Raw genomic sequence first — 14,811 nt, 5'->3', positions numbered from 1 at the left:
TGCTTCCTGAAGAGGTTACACCTGAGCTAAAAAAGTATAATCCTACTGCATTATGCTGTTGTGCTTTGACTGTGCTATGTAGAACCCAAACAATGAATAAGTCTGTCTGATATCATATCTGAATGCATACTCTGTACAGTTCTATTGATTTAGGAAAAACTACAACAAACATAAATATTCATAAAAGTCAGTTCCTGTCCTTTTCAACAAGTAAAGAATTGAAACAACTTGGGGAGGGACGAGACCTCATGACATCTCTATACTGATGGTGGGGTTTGTGTGGGTTTTGTGTTTGTGTGTCTTAAATGTGTCACTAATCTGTCACCAATATTTTGTCAATATAGTAATCACAAGTTTCCCTTCTGGTCAGCTGTTCAATTAAAACAGCATTTTGTTTTGGTGACAAGACAAACTGGTGTTTCCTGTGTGTAATACACTATAGATTTGTTTGTGACTGAAGGGTTTTGCAGATATGGCTTAAGTAGAAACTGTGTATGACAGATTTATATTAAATACTCAATGATAATTCTGTAAATGTATGTAAGTTAACACACTCTGTGGATTCAAAATACAGTATTCTTTTCCTGTCAAATGTTTGTAATGAAGTAAGCAGCCGTGTTCAGACAGAGAACGTCAGTTTAAATGTTAAAGTATCCCCTCCGTTGAGGCCGATGCTCCAAGTGAACAGGGTCTCTCGACTCTAAGAACACGGGTTACAGTAGTAACCCGTTCTGCAGCTCCATGCCCGTTACAAAGCCCTAGAGCTGCAGTTCCATCCGCACCTCCAACCACTTTGAAACAGATGACATATCTTTGTCTGACACCTCCAGCTAACTTATATTGCCTCCTCTGCCTTAAATCTGTTATTTGTACATACAATGTAAATGTTGTATTGATATTGTGACTCTCCAAAGAAAAAATGTTTTATCTAAATATTCTGATCTAAGAAAAGACTGTTCAAACTTGTTTGTAGATAAATGTTGAATTCAATATTGTAAAACAATGGACAATAACATGCTTCCTGTTTGGCGATCTTATTTATTGTGTAATGAATATAAAACATATGAAATGTGTGTTTGTGTGTGTGTGTGTGTGTGTGTGTGTGTGTGTGCACGCGCTCTATTCTGAATTAAATCTCATTAACATGCAAGCTTAAAACATCACATGAATACGTTTAAGTCAAAAGCCGCACACAAAAAAAAGATAATTGACAGTGTACAGCTAATGTTGTTTGATCTTGTTGACTTTACTTAAAGGTATTTTTAAGGTTTAGCTAAAACTGAGACAAACAATGGCATAACAGTCTTTTGCACCATCATGCGATGACAGGGGATGTATCGAATATGTGTTTTCATCTCCTGTCGTGTTAGGCTTGTGTCGTTGGAAGCTTGATGTTTTCACCTCAATGGGCTATTTTAATTAACAGGCTGATTTGCAAGACCCAGAATTCATCTCCATACAGGCAGAGAGAACGGCTTTCACCTTCAAATGCTTTTAATAAAATGTTTTATTAAACAGGTTGCCCTCCTCTTTGTGTTACACACACGCACACACGCACACACACACACACACAACACACACACACACACACTCATAGAACACACACACACACTAATGTTGTAACCGTTTGGCCTGCAGTTATTCACACAGGTTTGGTTGGAAGGTCCTCTTAACGATGTAGAATATCAATAAGAACACACTAGTTAGAACACACTAGAGTCTAGCTCGTCTCCTGGTTGAGGAAAGCTCTGATCAATGGCCCGCATGACACACATGTTACAGCTGAGATGCTATGATTTGTGTTCTCACACACAACAGCTATGATGCGAGGAAATAATCAGCTGCATAGATATGTTGGGATTTCATTTCATAGGACAAAATAGATGATTCAAAGCCTTCTGTAAGAATTTTTTTTTTTTAGAAAACAGTGCAAATAAATTCTACAATATGTTAATAATAATTATAATAATAATAATAATCATAATCATAATTTAATGTAATTGGATTGTTAATATATATTAGACATATAAAAAATATATACATACATTTTCTCTTCCAATACTCCTAATCTGTAATATTTAAAACATGAAAATAACTTGAAAGTAGAATTGAATTGAGACCTTCATGGTATATAACTATGAATTCATGCCACAATAGCCAATTTCAACTTCAGGACAACGACAAAAGAAGATAGGAATTGTTCCAAGCTTTTCCAACTATTCCGTCACACTAACAGGTGTTTCCAATGGTATGCATTTGGCAGAATCTGAACCGAATATATTCAGAAGATAAAGGCCAAATACATCAGTCACACAGAGCAATGGAGTAAAGAGATAACCCCAAGGACATTGACCTTTATATCTATGCTTAAGTGCTCTTTGACATTTCTGCATATGGAAATATGCTATGGAGAGCCATATAGCTTTTCTAATAAAGCAACAGACACACGCACACACTATGCTATGCATTTGGCACATTATGCTAAAAATCCACATCTGATGCTTTCCACTACTTGGAGCCTGCAAGACAAAATGCGCTCCATCCCAGCACCAACCCATGTAGAATATATTAGCAGTCTGAATCGTACCCTGACGGCTCTAGGACCCAGAGGAGACCACGGAAGCCATGCGCGTCCAGTTCTTTCTGTATCGTTTCGCCTCTTGCCTCCTTTACCATGATGCAGCATCTCGGCCGACTGGCTTTAATGTCGTGCTTCTGTGTGCTGATAAGCGGACAACTTGATGACTCCAAATTTAGCGAAAGACCGTATGACGTTCTCCAAAATCAAAATCTGGGTAAGGTTGAAAATGTGTGAGACTAATTGTAACCAAGCGTAATAAGCCCTTTCATCCTAACGTTGGGTGTTCTGAGGGCCACCCTCTTTAGTAGGCTCATATTGACCTTTGGTGGACTAAACAGACGTTTTCCTAACATGACAAGTAAGCCTCTTCTTCATTTGTTGTCCCTTCTTTCGCGTTGTGTTTGTCACTGTGTTGCAGTCATCCTGGGGAGTGTATTCGGGATCCTGCTGGTCATTATGGTAACAATGGCTGTCTGTGTTTACAAGCCCTTACCTCGCCGGTGAGCAGCGCGCGCCTCTACCTACAGGCGCACGAGCCCAGAGCCTGGCGCGGCTCCCCCTACAGCCGCACGAGCCCAGAGAGCCTCTACCTACAGTCGCACGAGCCCAGCGCCTGGTGCGCCTCTACCTACAGGCGCACAAGCAGAGCGCCTCTACCTACAGGCGCACGAGCCCAGAGGACCTCTACCTACAGGCGCACGAGCACAGAGCGCCTCTACCTACAGCCGCACGAGTCCAGAGAACCTCTACCCACAGGCGCACGAGCCCAGAGCGCCTGCGCCTACAGGCACGAGCCAAGAGCCTGGCAAGCTTTTCATTCTTTACATACATTAAACCAATTCTCATGATCACCTTATCTAAGACACTGTAAAGTATGTTATTCTAAATAAACCGTTTGTGAAACAAATTTGTTTGTAAAGCTGGTTGTTGACTTGTTGCCTTTCATCTCCTTATCATTTATTTTTTGAACAGCATGTGAAAATGACCCGTTTACTATTTAAATGGAATCTACAGTGAATTCAGTTACATCTTTAATGAGAAGAGGTTGTGTAGGGTGTCATTACTGGGGATTAAAGTAAAGCCTTTGGCTGGAAGTCAAGCACCATAGCCAGAACTCTTTCGTGCATCAACTCAAATAATTTACAACCAAAACTTGTACAGTGGTTAGCTGTTCATCAACTTTTAGTTGCAGGCCTTATATTTTGTGATATTCATTTGTTTGATTGCAAAACAAAAGATCCCTTAAAAGATGGAAATATTTAATGCTAGACAAACCTGCTCAATTGTGGATTTCAGAAGAATTTAACAAATAAACTAGGTGATTCTATTCTAAATGTAGTTTTGTACAACGGATCGACACAGCCCGGTCCATCTTTCTATTTTGAATTGAGTTACATGAAACAGGTCGTATTGTAATTACATTTGATGCATACTGGGCCAACATATGATCTCATTTAAATGCCTGGGAAGTTCCTATATTTAGTCGCAAAGATTAAATCCGTTCCCTGCAGATGGATGTTGATGTGAATGTTATTTTGAGTTTGTTTGAACACCACAGAAGATGTTCAGTCCAGTCCACAGGCATCAAATCTGTACGATCTTATAATGTCAAATATATTGGATGTTATCTTTTTTTGTCACGTAAATAACCTATAGGCGAATAGACATGAATCCACGCGTGAATAAAGTGCTTTCATTTAATAAAAATAACAATAAAACAGGACAATGAATCTTTTTAAATGTAAAAAAAACTGAAAGAAAAGAAAAAAGTTGCAGCAGTTACTTTGAGCATTAAAAAAATCCCACCAAATTAGACAAGTTTGGCAAAAATAGTTATTAGGGTTAACTTTTTACACACCGCCTTCCCTAAAGACAAACACAATGCAGACTCTGGTAGAGTCCTTTGTTAAGTGGTTAACGTTTCCAGCATCACTCGGTTAAACCGCTAGGGTCGTGTTAACTTTCTGGCACATGGCTACCGGGAAGTCATCTTGTAACACCACGGTAGTTTGAAAAAGGTTTTCATTTCAGTGGCCTTGAGAACACAACTGTCAGTGCCACATCCCTCAACTTTTTTAGTGGCAACATTAGCAGTAGACTAGTTAAAGGTCATGTAGTCTATTAAGCTGCTCATTGAATTTAGCCTAACCAGAGCCAGGACTTATTCGATTCCATCTCCTATTGTCAAGACCTTAGCCCAGTGGTTCCCGACCTTGGGGTCGCAACCCAACTTTGGTCCCCTGATATGCATATGGTGTAGCAGGAGATTGCTTGCATAAGCTATAGATGTTTGATGATTTTCTTTTTTCCCACAGACCCCTGCATAGATGACCGCACTAATGATTCGTAGCCATGAGGAAACTACTACAGTACACAGTGTTTACTGTGTAATAGAGCGATGTGATGCATTAACATCGCAGTAACCAATTGATGTGGAGGCTGATAGACAAAAGCTAAAGTTTGGGTTGCAAACATTTTCAGGGCTGGAAATGTCACGGCCACGAAAAAAGGTGGGGAACCACTGCTTAAACCATTTAGAAGGGGGGGGGGGAATGAAAACCAAAAAAAGACAGGCAGCCTCTCTCCTACTACAATACCAATATTCAACAATTACCCCCGTTGCTAACCTCAGTCAGAGTGTTCAGGGTTATGGCCATGCAACATGCTGTCCCCAATCCCAAAAGCTCCTAATGATCATTCATCAGTATTGACCCTGCTCTGAAGAAACCCCCAAACACACAGAACCACATCCCAACTGTGACCCGCGCCGCGTCTGCACCCCCCATTCCCTTTACCAGGTACCAAACGGACGTGGATGTTGGGAGAATGAAACCCTGAGATAACCAGGACTTGGTAACACCTTGGCCTTGGATGGTGTGTGGATACATTCACCCCTGGATGGTAAACCCTTCATATTAAGACCTGGCTGTGACCCAAGACTCGGCCAACGACGAGTTTGCTTCATGAAGCACAACAAATAAAAACCCATACAAAATCATCTCATAGGGCTACCCGAATCACGCTTGTGTATAAGGAAGTATCTATCACATGGAAGATATAAATATATATATATATATAAAGGAGCGTGTTCTTACCAAAAATAGCTCTCAGAGATAAGGGGGGGGGGGGTCGCTGCCTGTGCATTAAGCACCCGTTTGGTTTAAAACAGAGAATTTAGTTTGCATAGATGATCTTAGTAGCGGCTTGGGAAGCTATAGGTTGAGGTGTGGCGGTTGCTTGCTCCGGAAAGTATCCATGGTTATATCGCGGAAGAGAAGGGTGGGCGGGCATCGGAGTTAGGATTCACTTCTCGATGAGCGACAGCTCCAGTGTCCTATGCAGCTCCTCCTCCTCCTGCTTCTTCCTGGTCTCCTCCTCCTCCAGGGCCCTGGCCGACAGCTCCATGGCCAGCCGCAGCTCCGCCTCTGGGCTGGAGCCCGAGCTGGCCGGGCTGGACGTGTCTCCGTAGTCCGTCAGCGCCCCCTCCGGGAGACTCCTGGAACAGCAAGGGTGGGAAGGAACGGTTAAACACAATGCATTCAGGATGTGTTAGTGTATGCAAGATTAAGAAGGCATGCACAAATGAAAAAAAAACGAATTGATCGTGTGACAAATTTGCGATTGTGAACACCGATGTGGACGAGAATGTAGCGGGTGCCGCCCGCTGGTCATACCTGTCACTTTGGCTGCTGAGCATGGTGTTAGCGGAGTCTCCATTAGAATCATCCCAGGCCACATCCTGTACGGTCAGAAATACCACGGCCACAGCAGCACTTAAACGTTTGAAGCCTCACTCAATACATATATGGGCTATACACCAGCCTTTACAGCTGTAGAGAAACGAGTCCAACTGCCTGATCATTCATTCACTCACAATTCAGCAATTTACCATTCATCCACTGCGGATTATAATAAGATTTTTTTTCAGTGTTCACCAGTCATCCACTTTTAAACTCATCATCCATCTACTGGTCACCCTTCACTGCTGTTCATCATCCATCTACTGGTCACGCTTCACTGCTGTTCATCATCCATCCACTGGTCACCCTTCACTGCTGTTCATCATAAATCCACTGGTCACCGTTCACTGTTGTTCATCATCCATCCACTGGTCACCCTTCACTGCTGTTCATCATCCATCCACTGGTTACGCTTCACTGCTGTTCATCATCCATCCACTGGTTACGCTTCACTGCTGTTCATCATCCATCCACTGGTCACCCTTCACTGTTGTTCATCATCCATCCACTGGTCACCCTTCACTGCTGTTCATCATCCATCCACTGGTCACCCTTCACTGTTGTTCATCATCCATCCACTGGTCACCCTTCACTGCTGTTCATCATCCATCCACTGGTTACGCTTCACTGCTGTTCATCATCCATCCACTGGTCACGCTTCACTGCTGTTCATCATCCATCCACTGGTCACCGTTCACTGCTGTTCATCATCCATCCACTGGTTACGCTTCACTGCTGTTCATCATCCATCCACTGGTCACCCTTCACTGCTGTTCATCATCCATCCACTGGTCACCCTTCACTGTTGTTCATCATCCATCCACTGGTCACCCTTCACTGCTGTTCATCATCCATCCACTGGTTACGCTTCACTGCTGTTCATCATCCATCCACTGGTTACGCTTCACTGCTGTTCATCATCCATCCACTGGTCACCCTTCACTGTTGTTCATCATCCATCCACTGGTCACCCTTCACTGCTGTTCATCATCCATCCACTGGTCACCCTTCACTGTTGTTCATCATCCATCCACTGGTCACCCTTCACTGCTGTTCATCATCCATCCACTGGTTACGCTTCACTGCTGTTCATCATCCATCCACTGGTCACGCTTCACTGCTGTTCATCATCCATCCACTGGTCACCGTTCACTGCTGTTCATCATCCATCCACTGGTTACGCTTCACTGCTGTTCATCATCCATCCACTGGTCACCCTTCACTGCTGTTCATCATCCATCCACTGGTCACCCTTCAATGCTGTTCATCATCCATCCACTGGTCAGCCTTCACTGCTGTTCATCATCCATCCACTGGTCACCCTTCACTGCTGTTCACCATTCACTCTTTCCTACCTGGCCAGGCGTCCCTCTGGTCTCCATGAGGCTCTGGTGGATGGCGTACTGGAGGAGCTCCTCGTCCTGGTTGGACGCGGGGGTGTGGCGGCTGCCTCCGCGGTGCCGATAGTGGCCAGGCACCTCGAACACGGACGGGCACACCTGGAAGAGGGGCGGGGCTAGCGGAGAGGTGAGTGATGTTAGTGTGACCACTTCACTTTACTCTGCTACCATTGTGTATAGACATAATGTTCCAGTTCATTTTTTTTATTGATATTTAATATGCCTGTCCTGTACATTTCCCCCTTTAACAGAACGTAACACTTTTATCAGAGTCCTGAGATGTTCCATTATTAAAATAAACTTCAAAAAAAAAGGTTCAAAGATATCAAATTAAACTTAACATATTTTCAACCTTGTTAATCCAGTTCCCTCACCAATAACTTAATAACATTCAATCATAAAACGTCTGCAGTAACCTCAGCCATCCAGCAGTAGTGTGGAGCCAGCAGCAGTCCTACCTGCAGCCTCCTCGCCCTCGGAGGAGGGCGTGGGCGAGACGGCGTCGGGAGTGCTCACTTGCTCCTCTGTGCCACACTTGTTGACGCTGCCAAAGGTAATCCTGGCGTTCAGCACGTGGAACAGGGGAATCTCTGAGGGGCGGAAGAAAAACAATAGACAGCTGTTTAAGGTGAAGGTGTTTGCGGGCAATCGCAAATCGTGGTGTAAGGATTTTTGTACCTTGTTCCTCTACATCCTTTTTTTAACTATTAATATCCGCCATGTTTTATACATTTATGTAAAGATTATTGGGGATGGGTGTCTGGGTAGACCTCTGTCATGAAAATAAGGTCAATGCAATCTTCAACCTCTCTTTTGATTGTTAATGGAGTAGTATGAGCCTTTTATAGCTCAATTAGTTATTAATATGATAATGCAACTAAATAAGTCCACATTGAAGTGCATAATCGTTTCCAAGGTTCCTACACTAGTGCCATCTAGATGAGGGATGTTACTGTGGCTCATTTCGTCAAGACTCATTTCCCTGGCATAGCAATCAGTCAAAATTCAGTACATAGCAAACCATGGCCAAACATGGTCGGAAAACTTTATTAAAGAGCCATTTGAAATACTTTATCTGATATTTTTATAGTTAAATCCCAATTAAAATGAGCTTGGACAAATCAAAATAATCTGTGTCTGTCATGACACTTGATACAATGAGCGTGCCTCTTTTATTTCTGCCAATTTAATTTATTTAGCCGTGGGCAAACAAGACGCTATTCACTAACACTCAAGTTAAGACAGGTATACGCCTGAAATATAACCATAGGTTATATTTACCATAGGTTATATATATCATATACACGCATATTTCAGTTGTGATTGTCCTCCGTTATTCTCGGGGGATATGCTTTTCCCAAGGTAAAAATAGAAAGAAGAAAAAGCCTTTAACCAACTAGTATTAGCAGTGCCGACTAGCAAGTGCAATAGTGTTGCAACCTGTGCACACCACACCAGTGTGTTTCTTCTGAAAACCTTGCAGTTGCTGATAGCACATGAGGCTGCCATCTGCTGTTCAACCTACAAAAGGCATGCACAGCGCATTCAAAAGCTATGCAAGTTTGCGCTAATAAAGCGCAAGTCAAGTACCAAGAATGTCCCCCTCATCTCCTTGAGTCCCACGACCCTCATCAGAATAATGATTATACTACTAAATATAGAGAGGATCAATAGAAAAACGATCTTGATAGCAACATGACAGTGGGCATGCAGAGGATAAAATCCCAGCTTTGGAACATGCATCACAGAAGAACCCTCCCCTTAAACCTCCCCACTACTCCAACACCACGCCTGATCCTGTGAGTACCTATCTTCACAGGGAACCCAGGGGGGAAGTTGAGGGTGACGAAGTCCCGCAGGCGGGCAAAGTGGGAGCTGGTGCGCGCCATCAGGTCTATGATCGGGGTCACCTGCTCCACCAGGGAGAGCGGGTGCTCCTCGCTCATCCACAAGGTGCCCTTAAACCTGCAGAAGGGCCACATGGGGAGACACATAGCTCCGTGAGTGTCACTCATAGGCAGGACGTGTGATGGCTAGGATAGGAGAACCATGGAAAGGAAGGAGGTCAACAACGACTAGGGATTATAAAGACACTGTGAAGGGTAAGGTGATTCAGACAGGGGAATGCATAAACAAACGGATAATACAAGGCAACACATTATAAAGTGTAAGGTATACAAACAAAGAACGATAAAGATTAAGCGAATAGCCTGCAACTACACCAGGTAGGCAAACACAATGCATGCTAGATACCTAGGCTCCCTATCACCTTGATACAGAGGAATGTTCCTTATTCAGCATTAGTTTGGGAAATGATTGCATGAAAGACACAGCCTCATGTGAACATTTCCCGTCTAGGATTAATAAAGTAGACGTCATCGTATCGTCCATTATGTAAATACATACAAGCTGTGAAGTAAAAGGTCACATTCATAAAACTACACGCAGTTTGCCATTTAAAAAAGGAGAGTGGTGCACATGGGAACATGGGGGTTATCCGCCTGAAGAAGTAGCCGATCAGTTTATCAACTGTGCTTACTACATAAATTAGACGGTTCTAGTACACTAGAATTGCCACGCATCTATGATGCCTCATAACAATTGAGACATAGCCAATATAAAGAGTAGGCTAGCACTAGGTCAGCTAACACAGAAGAGTAAGCCAATACAAGGAAAGCCAATCAAAAATAATGATAGGTATACATCATATATAGGGTAGTTAATATGAGAAACCAATATCAAAAACAGCCAGAAGAACACAAGAACATGTTTGCTCACTTCTGCGTCCGGATGCTCAGCTCAATAGGCCGGCCGATGTCTCGGTCTTCCAGGTCAAAGTCTGGATCAAAGTATTCCTCTGGAGTGATGGCGGTAGGGTTGGTGGCCGTGGCATACTCCAAAGTCAGATCCTGCAGGGTCAGAGAGCCCAGACCCGTTCAGATCAGCGGTGAACCCTATGTGCAGTGAAGGTTAGAAGGTGCTTGGTCTAGCTTACCCCCTGGGCACTAATGTGCTGCTCCACCGTCCCTAGGAGTGACTCCAGCACGTTCCTCTCACCTAGTAGGGAAGAACCGATTTATGTTCCTCCTGGTCCAACAAGAATTACACAAAGGTATTTTTTGAACCCCATGTATCAAAACAGGGCAGCACTAACTTTTTATCCTGGTCTTCTCCTCGTCGGTGAGGTGTTCTGTGCGCGTGCGGATGATCACATTCACGTTGTTGACACTGAAAACCTGCCAACACAGCAGCCAGGTGGGTCATGCCAGCCGACCTACCAAAACCGGTTGCAAGCAATAATATTGAAAGGTAGTGAATAATGTGAAGATCTGCCGTATACCAACCTTTGATTCAAATCCGTTGACCATTTCCGTTTTGTCAGTTCTCCATCCCCAAATCCCAGCCTTATTTCTGTTAAGAAAATACAAGAATGAACGAGTATGAATGAATGCAATTGTTGGTACAATGACACGAGAACAATTCCACCTATTCCAATAAGAACCATTGGAAGCAATGGTTAAGTGCAATTGCTGGACATATGCTAGCCTTAGAGTATTTAATTACCATTACTTCAGTCTTTACTGTATTTTTTAGTTTATAAAAAGCCCCTTAAAACACAACAATATTTGTGTAAAATAGCATGCTTAATATTTGAAAGAAAAAAGTACATTCATAATGCTTATCTTTTACTGCCTGGAACTTAGCAGGCAGAGACCACTGCTGTAAATTCACGTTTTTAAAATCAACTAATTGTTTCGTTTCATTTCTAAAATGGTTTCATTAGTAAAACAAATAATGCAAAATAACAAAACAACAATATCTTGATCCACTCATCAGTCTGAGTTCAACTTAGTTATGGCAGAGATTCAATGCAGCCCAAACCTTTGTGAGTAGGCCTATCTAATTATCACAAAGCAAATTGGTTGTTTGAACATTAAAGTTTTGAATATATTTGATGGCAGGACTAGTTCTATTTACCCGGTGATACATCACACAGACGCCACTGTGTGGGACGGATCGACATAAAAAGATAACATTGCTACCTGTTCTATTCATGTTTACGAAAAAACCAAGACGTTATTGCTGGTAGGTAGAGCTTTTGGTGTCTTTTGGACTAAGAAATAGATGCTAAACATGTACATTATTAAAATCCTTCTTCATTTACGGCCCTATGGCCGGAGGGTTAAAGGCTTGTGTATCCTCACACTGGACAGCAGCTGTGAAAGTGCTACCAGAATATTCAAATAGTGTTTGAATATCCAACTACAAATCTAACAAATGGTAATTCATCCAACAAAGACGACATTTTATAGATATAGATTTTTTTTTCTCCATTAGAAAAATAATTAAACAAAGCATTCAAATGTTGCATTTAGATTTGAATACCTGAGTTTGCCCAATCTACGCCAACACAACTGCACTATATTTTCACAGGCCCGATACAGTTCTAGGGGCTAGATGCTAGCCCTGGAACTTGTTAAATTGAATAAACTTGACCCAGGGGATGAGAGATTATAACTAGAGCGTTCGTACTAACTGTTCCCATTTATAACTCACTGTAGTAGTTGCAGCAAAAGCAAGCAAGCTAATAATATAAAAGCTGTGTCGATGATAAGACCCATAATGTATAACACTATAATAATACTGGAGGAGAGACTAGCTGTAACTTTTTGTTTAAACAGGGCAAAAGGAAAAGGACCTTTCAAAGGCAATGTCCTTGGTATCCAAGTAGGTGTTCACGATAGACGTGGTCAGACGCTTGGCCACCTCCTGTTGGGCGGGCTGCATTGAATCCAGCGTGACCTCCTCTATCTCCTGGGAGATGTTGAAGCGCTCCGTGTCCACAACTTCATCGTCGTGATTCACCTCCATCAATTCTGCACATGCATCTGCAACACAGGGAGACGGGGACAGAAAAGGAAGACAAAGACGTTGAACAAATCAGACCGCATCAAAGTATAACGGGTGACACAGAAAGACATTGAAAATCATAAGTAAGCTAATTAATCGTATCTTATGTTGAAAGTAGGTTGGTTTGGACTGGGGGGGGGGGGGGGGGAGAGAGAATTGTAAGGAAATGAGGCCAGACACACAGACAGTCAGACATGCGCGTACCCTCTCCTCTGAATATGTAGCTGCGACGCCCTCTGATCCAGGTCATGTTCTCGAAGCCCAAGAGGGTGGCGTCCACCCGCAGGCTGGCCCCACTCTTCCAGATGCGACACACGTCACTCGGACAGACTCGTGACACCAGCGGGACTGTGCAATGAATCACACAGAGGTGTTAGAAATTGGGAGAGCAAGGTCCTTCAGCTAAATACATTTACAAATGTATCGGAACAAGAGATAACGCCTTGGAATGGGTCATCTAGCTTTACAGGGAATAGTTACTCATTACAAAAAAAGGAAAAAAAAGACGAACATAAAAACCGAAGTCATAAAAGCATTATGAACAACTTATAGTAGGGTTCCCATGGCATCTCCCCGCTAGTTTCAACTAAAGCTTGTCTTGGAGGCTTTAAACCTCCAGGAACCCCAGCTGAGGGCTTTGTCGTCTTTTATAGGGAAACCCTGATGGCCACCGGATATTCCGATAACTGGAATATCCACCAAGCCTACCATGGATCCATGGAGATGAGAGGGAAAAAAAAGAGCTTACTCCAACTGGTGAACTCCCACTTCATTTCCATATAGAAATCAGGCGACTGTGGAACAAAACAGGAATATGCAATGATTGCTTTTTCTTAAGTGACCAGATAAATGACAGGGAGAGGTAGTATAGTGAGGTTAGCATTAGGGGCGGGTTGTAAAGCCTGACCTCTCTGATCTTGGACAGAAGCTCGGGCACCCCTCCCAGGGCAGTGGAGGCCTTGAGGTAGTCTCTACGCTGGAGGACCAATTGAACCATCTCTGGGTCGCCCGTGCTGACTGCCTCCTGTAGGGCTGTAGACACGCAACACATCATAAGATCAAACAGGAGGAGAGGATTTAGCTCAGATCTTATGAGAAATAAAAATAAAATGTGTTTATGGGATCACTGCAGAGTGATCCCATAAACACATTTTCTCTGGGTTAAGTTAGGACTAGACTAGAGAATGATCTAGTTCTGCATCAACTTTTTTATCAACTATATGGTGGTGAAAACGTGCCATTTTCTGATAAAATTGCAATGAACACTGACACGTAAATAAAGGAGTAAACCCAAGAACAATTCTGCGAGCTCATGTTTTATTCGCTCTGGCAAACACAACACGCCTTTTCGAATAGGTTTCACTTTGTCAGGCCGAGGAAACCCAGCATACCTGTCCAATTATTAGCATTCTCTTTGGTCACTTGAGCACCGTGGCGGAGGAGGACCCGCACGGACTCCAGGTGACCGAGGGACACGGCGAGGTGAAGCGGCGTCCGGCCCCGCGGATCCACCGTCTCCACGTCATTCTGAAAAAATGACAAGCACATCACAACATGACGACAGTATGCCTCACGGAAAGTTTAATGTACATAATACTGCACGGATTGTCCGACGACAGATACGTGAACGCCCTTTATGCCCTGAACATATGTCAAGTCTCGGCTGCCTCCAATGCGGAGCGCCCACAGTGATGGATGGCCTACGTTAGTTTGACGGCTGTAGGGGAACAAAGTAGCTAATTCTCGGTTTAATGTACGTCGTTTCAATAAATAGACTATGACTATGTTCAATACAAATAGATATTGACAAACCTGTGCTATATCTCTCTCCAAACTCCTGTAGTCGTTCTCCCAGACCGAAGAATGCAAGGGGAACTTCTCCCTTGTGTCTTCGCTAACGTTAGCGGCTGTCATCCTCCTCCTTTATGCGTCTGAGAGTACGAGCCGGCTCACAGCCAGGTCCATCTGAGAGACTGCCTCATCCTGGGCTTATTCTCAAAAGTAAAACTCAAAGGAAGGCTTTTCTGGGTGGTCCACAACATTGACATCGACGTATGCTAACCGGTTCGGTGACCAACTTTACTCCAGGGCTTCCTCTAAATAAAACTTTTGAACAAGGAAGTGTCAAGACTGGTTTATTACAGTAGGGGTGTTTTTAATTATACGCGAGGAGAACTGT

General features: G+C 43.3%; 1 protein-coding gene across 2 annotated transcripts; it reads right to left on the bottom strand.

Annotated features, from left to right (window-relative positions):
* Positions 1-4,260: 4,260 nt before the first annotated feature.
* On the bottom strand, positions 4,261-14,738 carry ankrd13a (ankyrin repeat domain 13A). 2 transcript variants are annotated; one of them, XM_079750941.1, is made up of 15 exons: positions 14,445-14,738; positions 14,024-14,159; positions 13,540-13,664; positions 13,381-13,426; positions 12,837-12,980; positions 12,421-12,610; positions 11,066-11,132; positions 10,876-10,957; positions 10,717-10,778; positions 10,500-10,630; positions 9,529-9,686; positions 8,180-8,311; positions 7,677-7,837; positions 6,256-6,320; positions 4,261-6,077 (listed from the first exon to the last, which is right to left on the bottom strand). In XM_079750941.1, the coding sequence occupies exons 1-15, from the start codon at positions 14,544-14,546 to the stop codon at positions 5,885-5,887; spliced, it is 1,794 nt and encodes a 597-aa protein (XP_079607067.1). In that variant the 5' UTR covers positions 14,547-14,738; the 3' UTR covers positions 4,261-5,884. The 2 variants fall into 2 exon arrangements, with proteins under 2 accessions (XP_079607067.1, XP_079607068.1); XM_079750942.1 differs by lacking the exon at positions 6,256-6,320.
* Between the last annotated feature and the right edge of the window lie 73 nt (positions 14,739-14,811).

This window comes from Pollachius pollachius (genome assembly GCF_949987615.1).
Source record: "Pollachius pollachius genome assembly, chromosome: 1".
NCBI lineage: Eukaryota > Metazoa > Chordata > Actinopteri > Gadiformes > Gadidae > Pollachius > Pollachius pollachius.
The sequence above is the reverse complement of the archived record's forward strand: the minus strand, read 5'-3'. Positions and strand labels throughout refer to the sequence as shown.

Bases quoted from the DNA above. Each gene is read 5' to 3' on its own strand.
- ankrd13a (XM_079750941.1), bottom strand. From the start codon at position 14,546: ATGACAGCCGCTAACGTTAGCGAAGACACAAGGGAGAAGTTCCCCTTG. The intron at 8,312-9,528 runs GTACTCACAGGA...TCCGCCCCTCAG, and splicing joins TGGGTTCCCTGTGAAGATAG to AGATTCCCCTGTTCCACGTG. The intron at 6,321-7,676 runs GTAGGAAAGAGT...CTGACCGTACAG, and splicing joins CCAGAGGGACGCCTGGCCAG to GATGTGGCCTGGGATGATTC.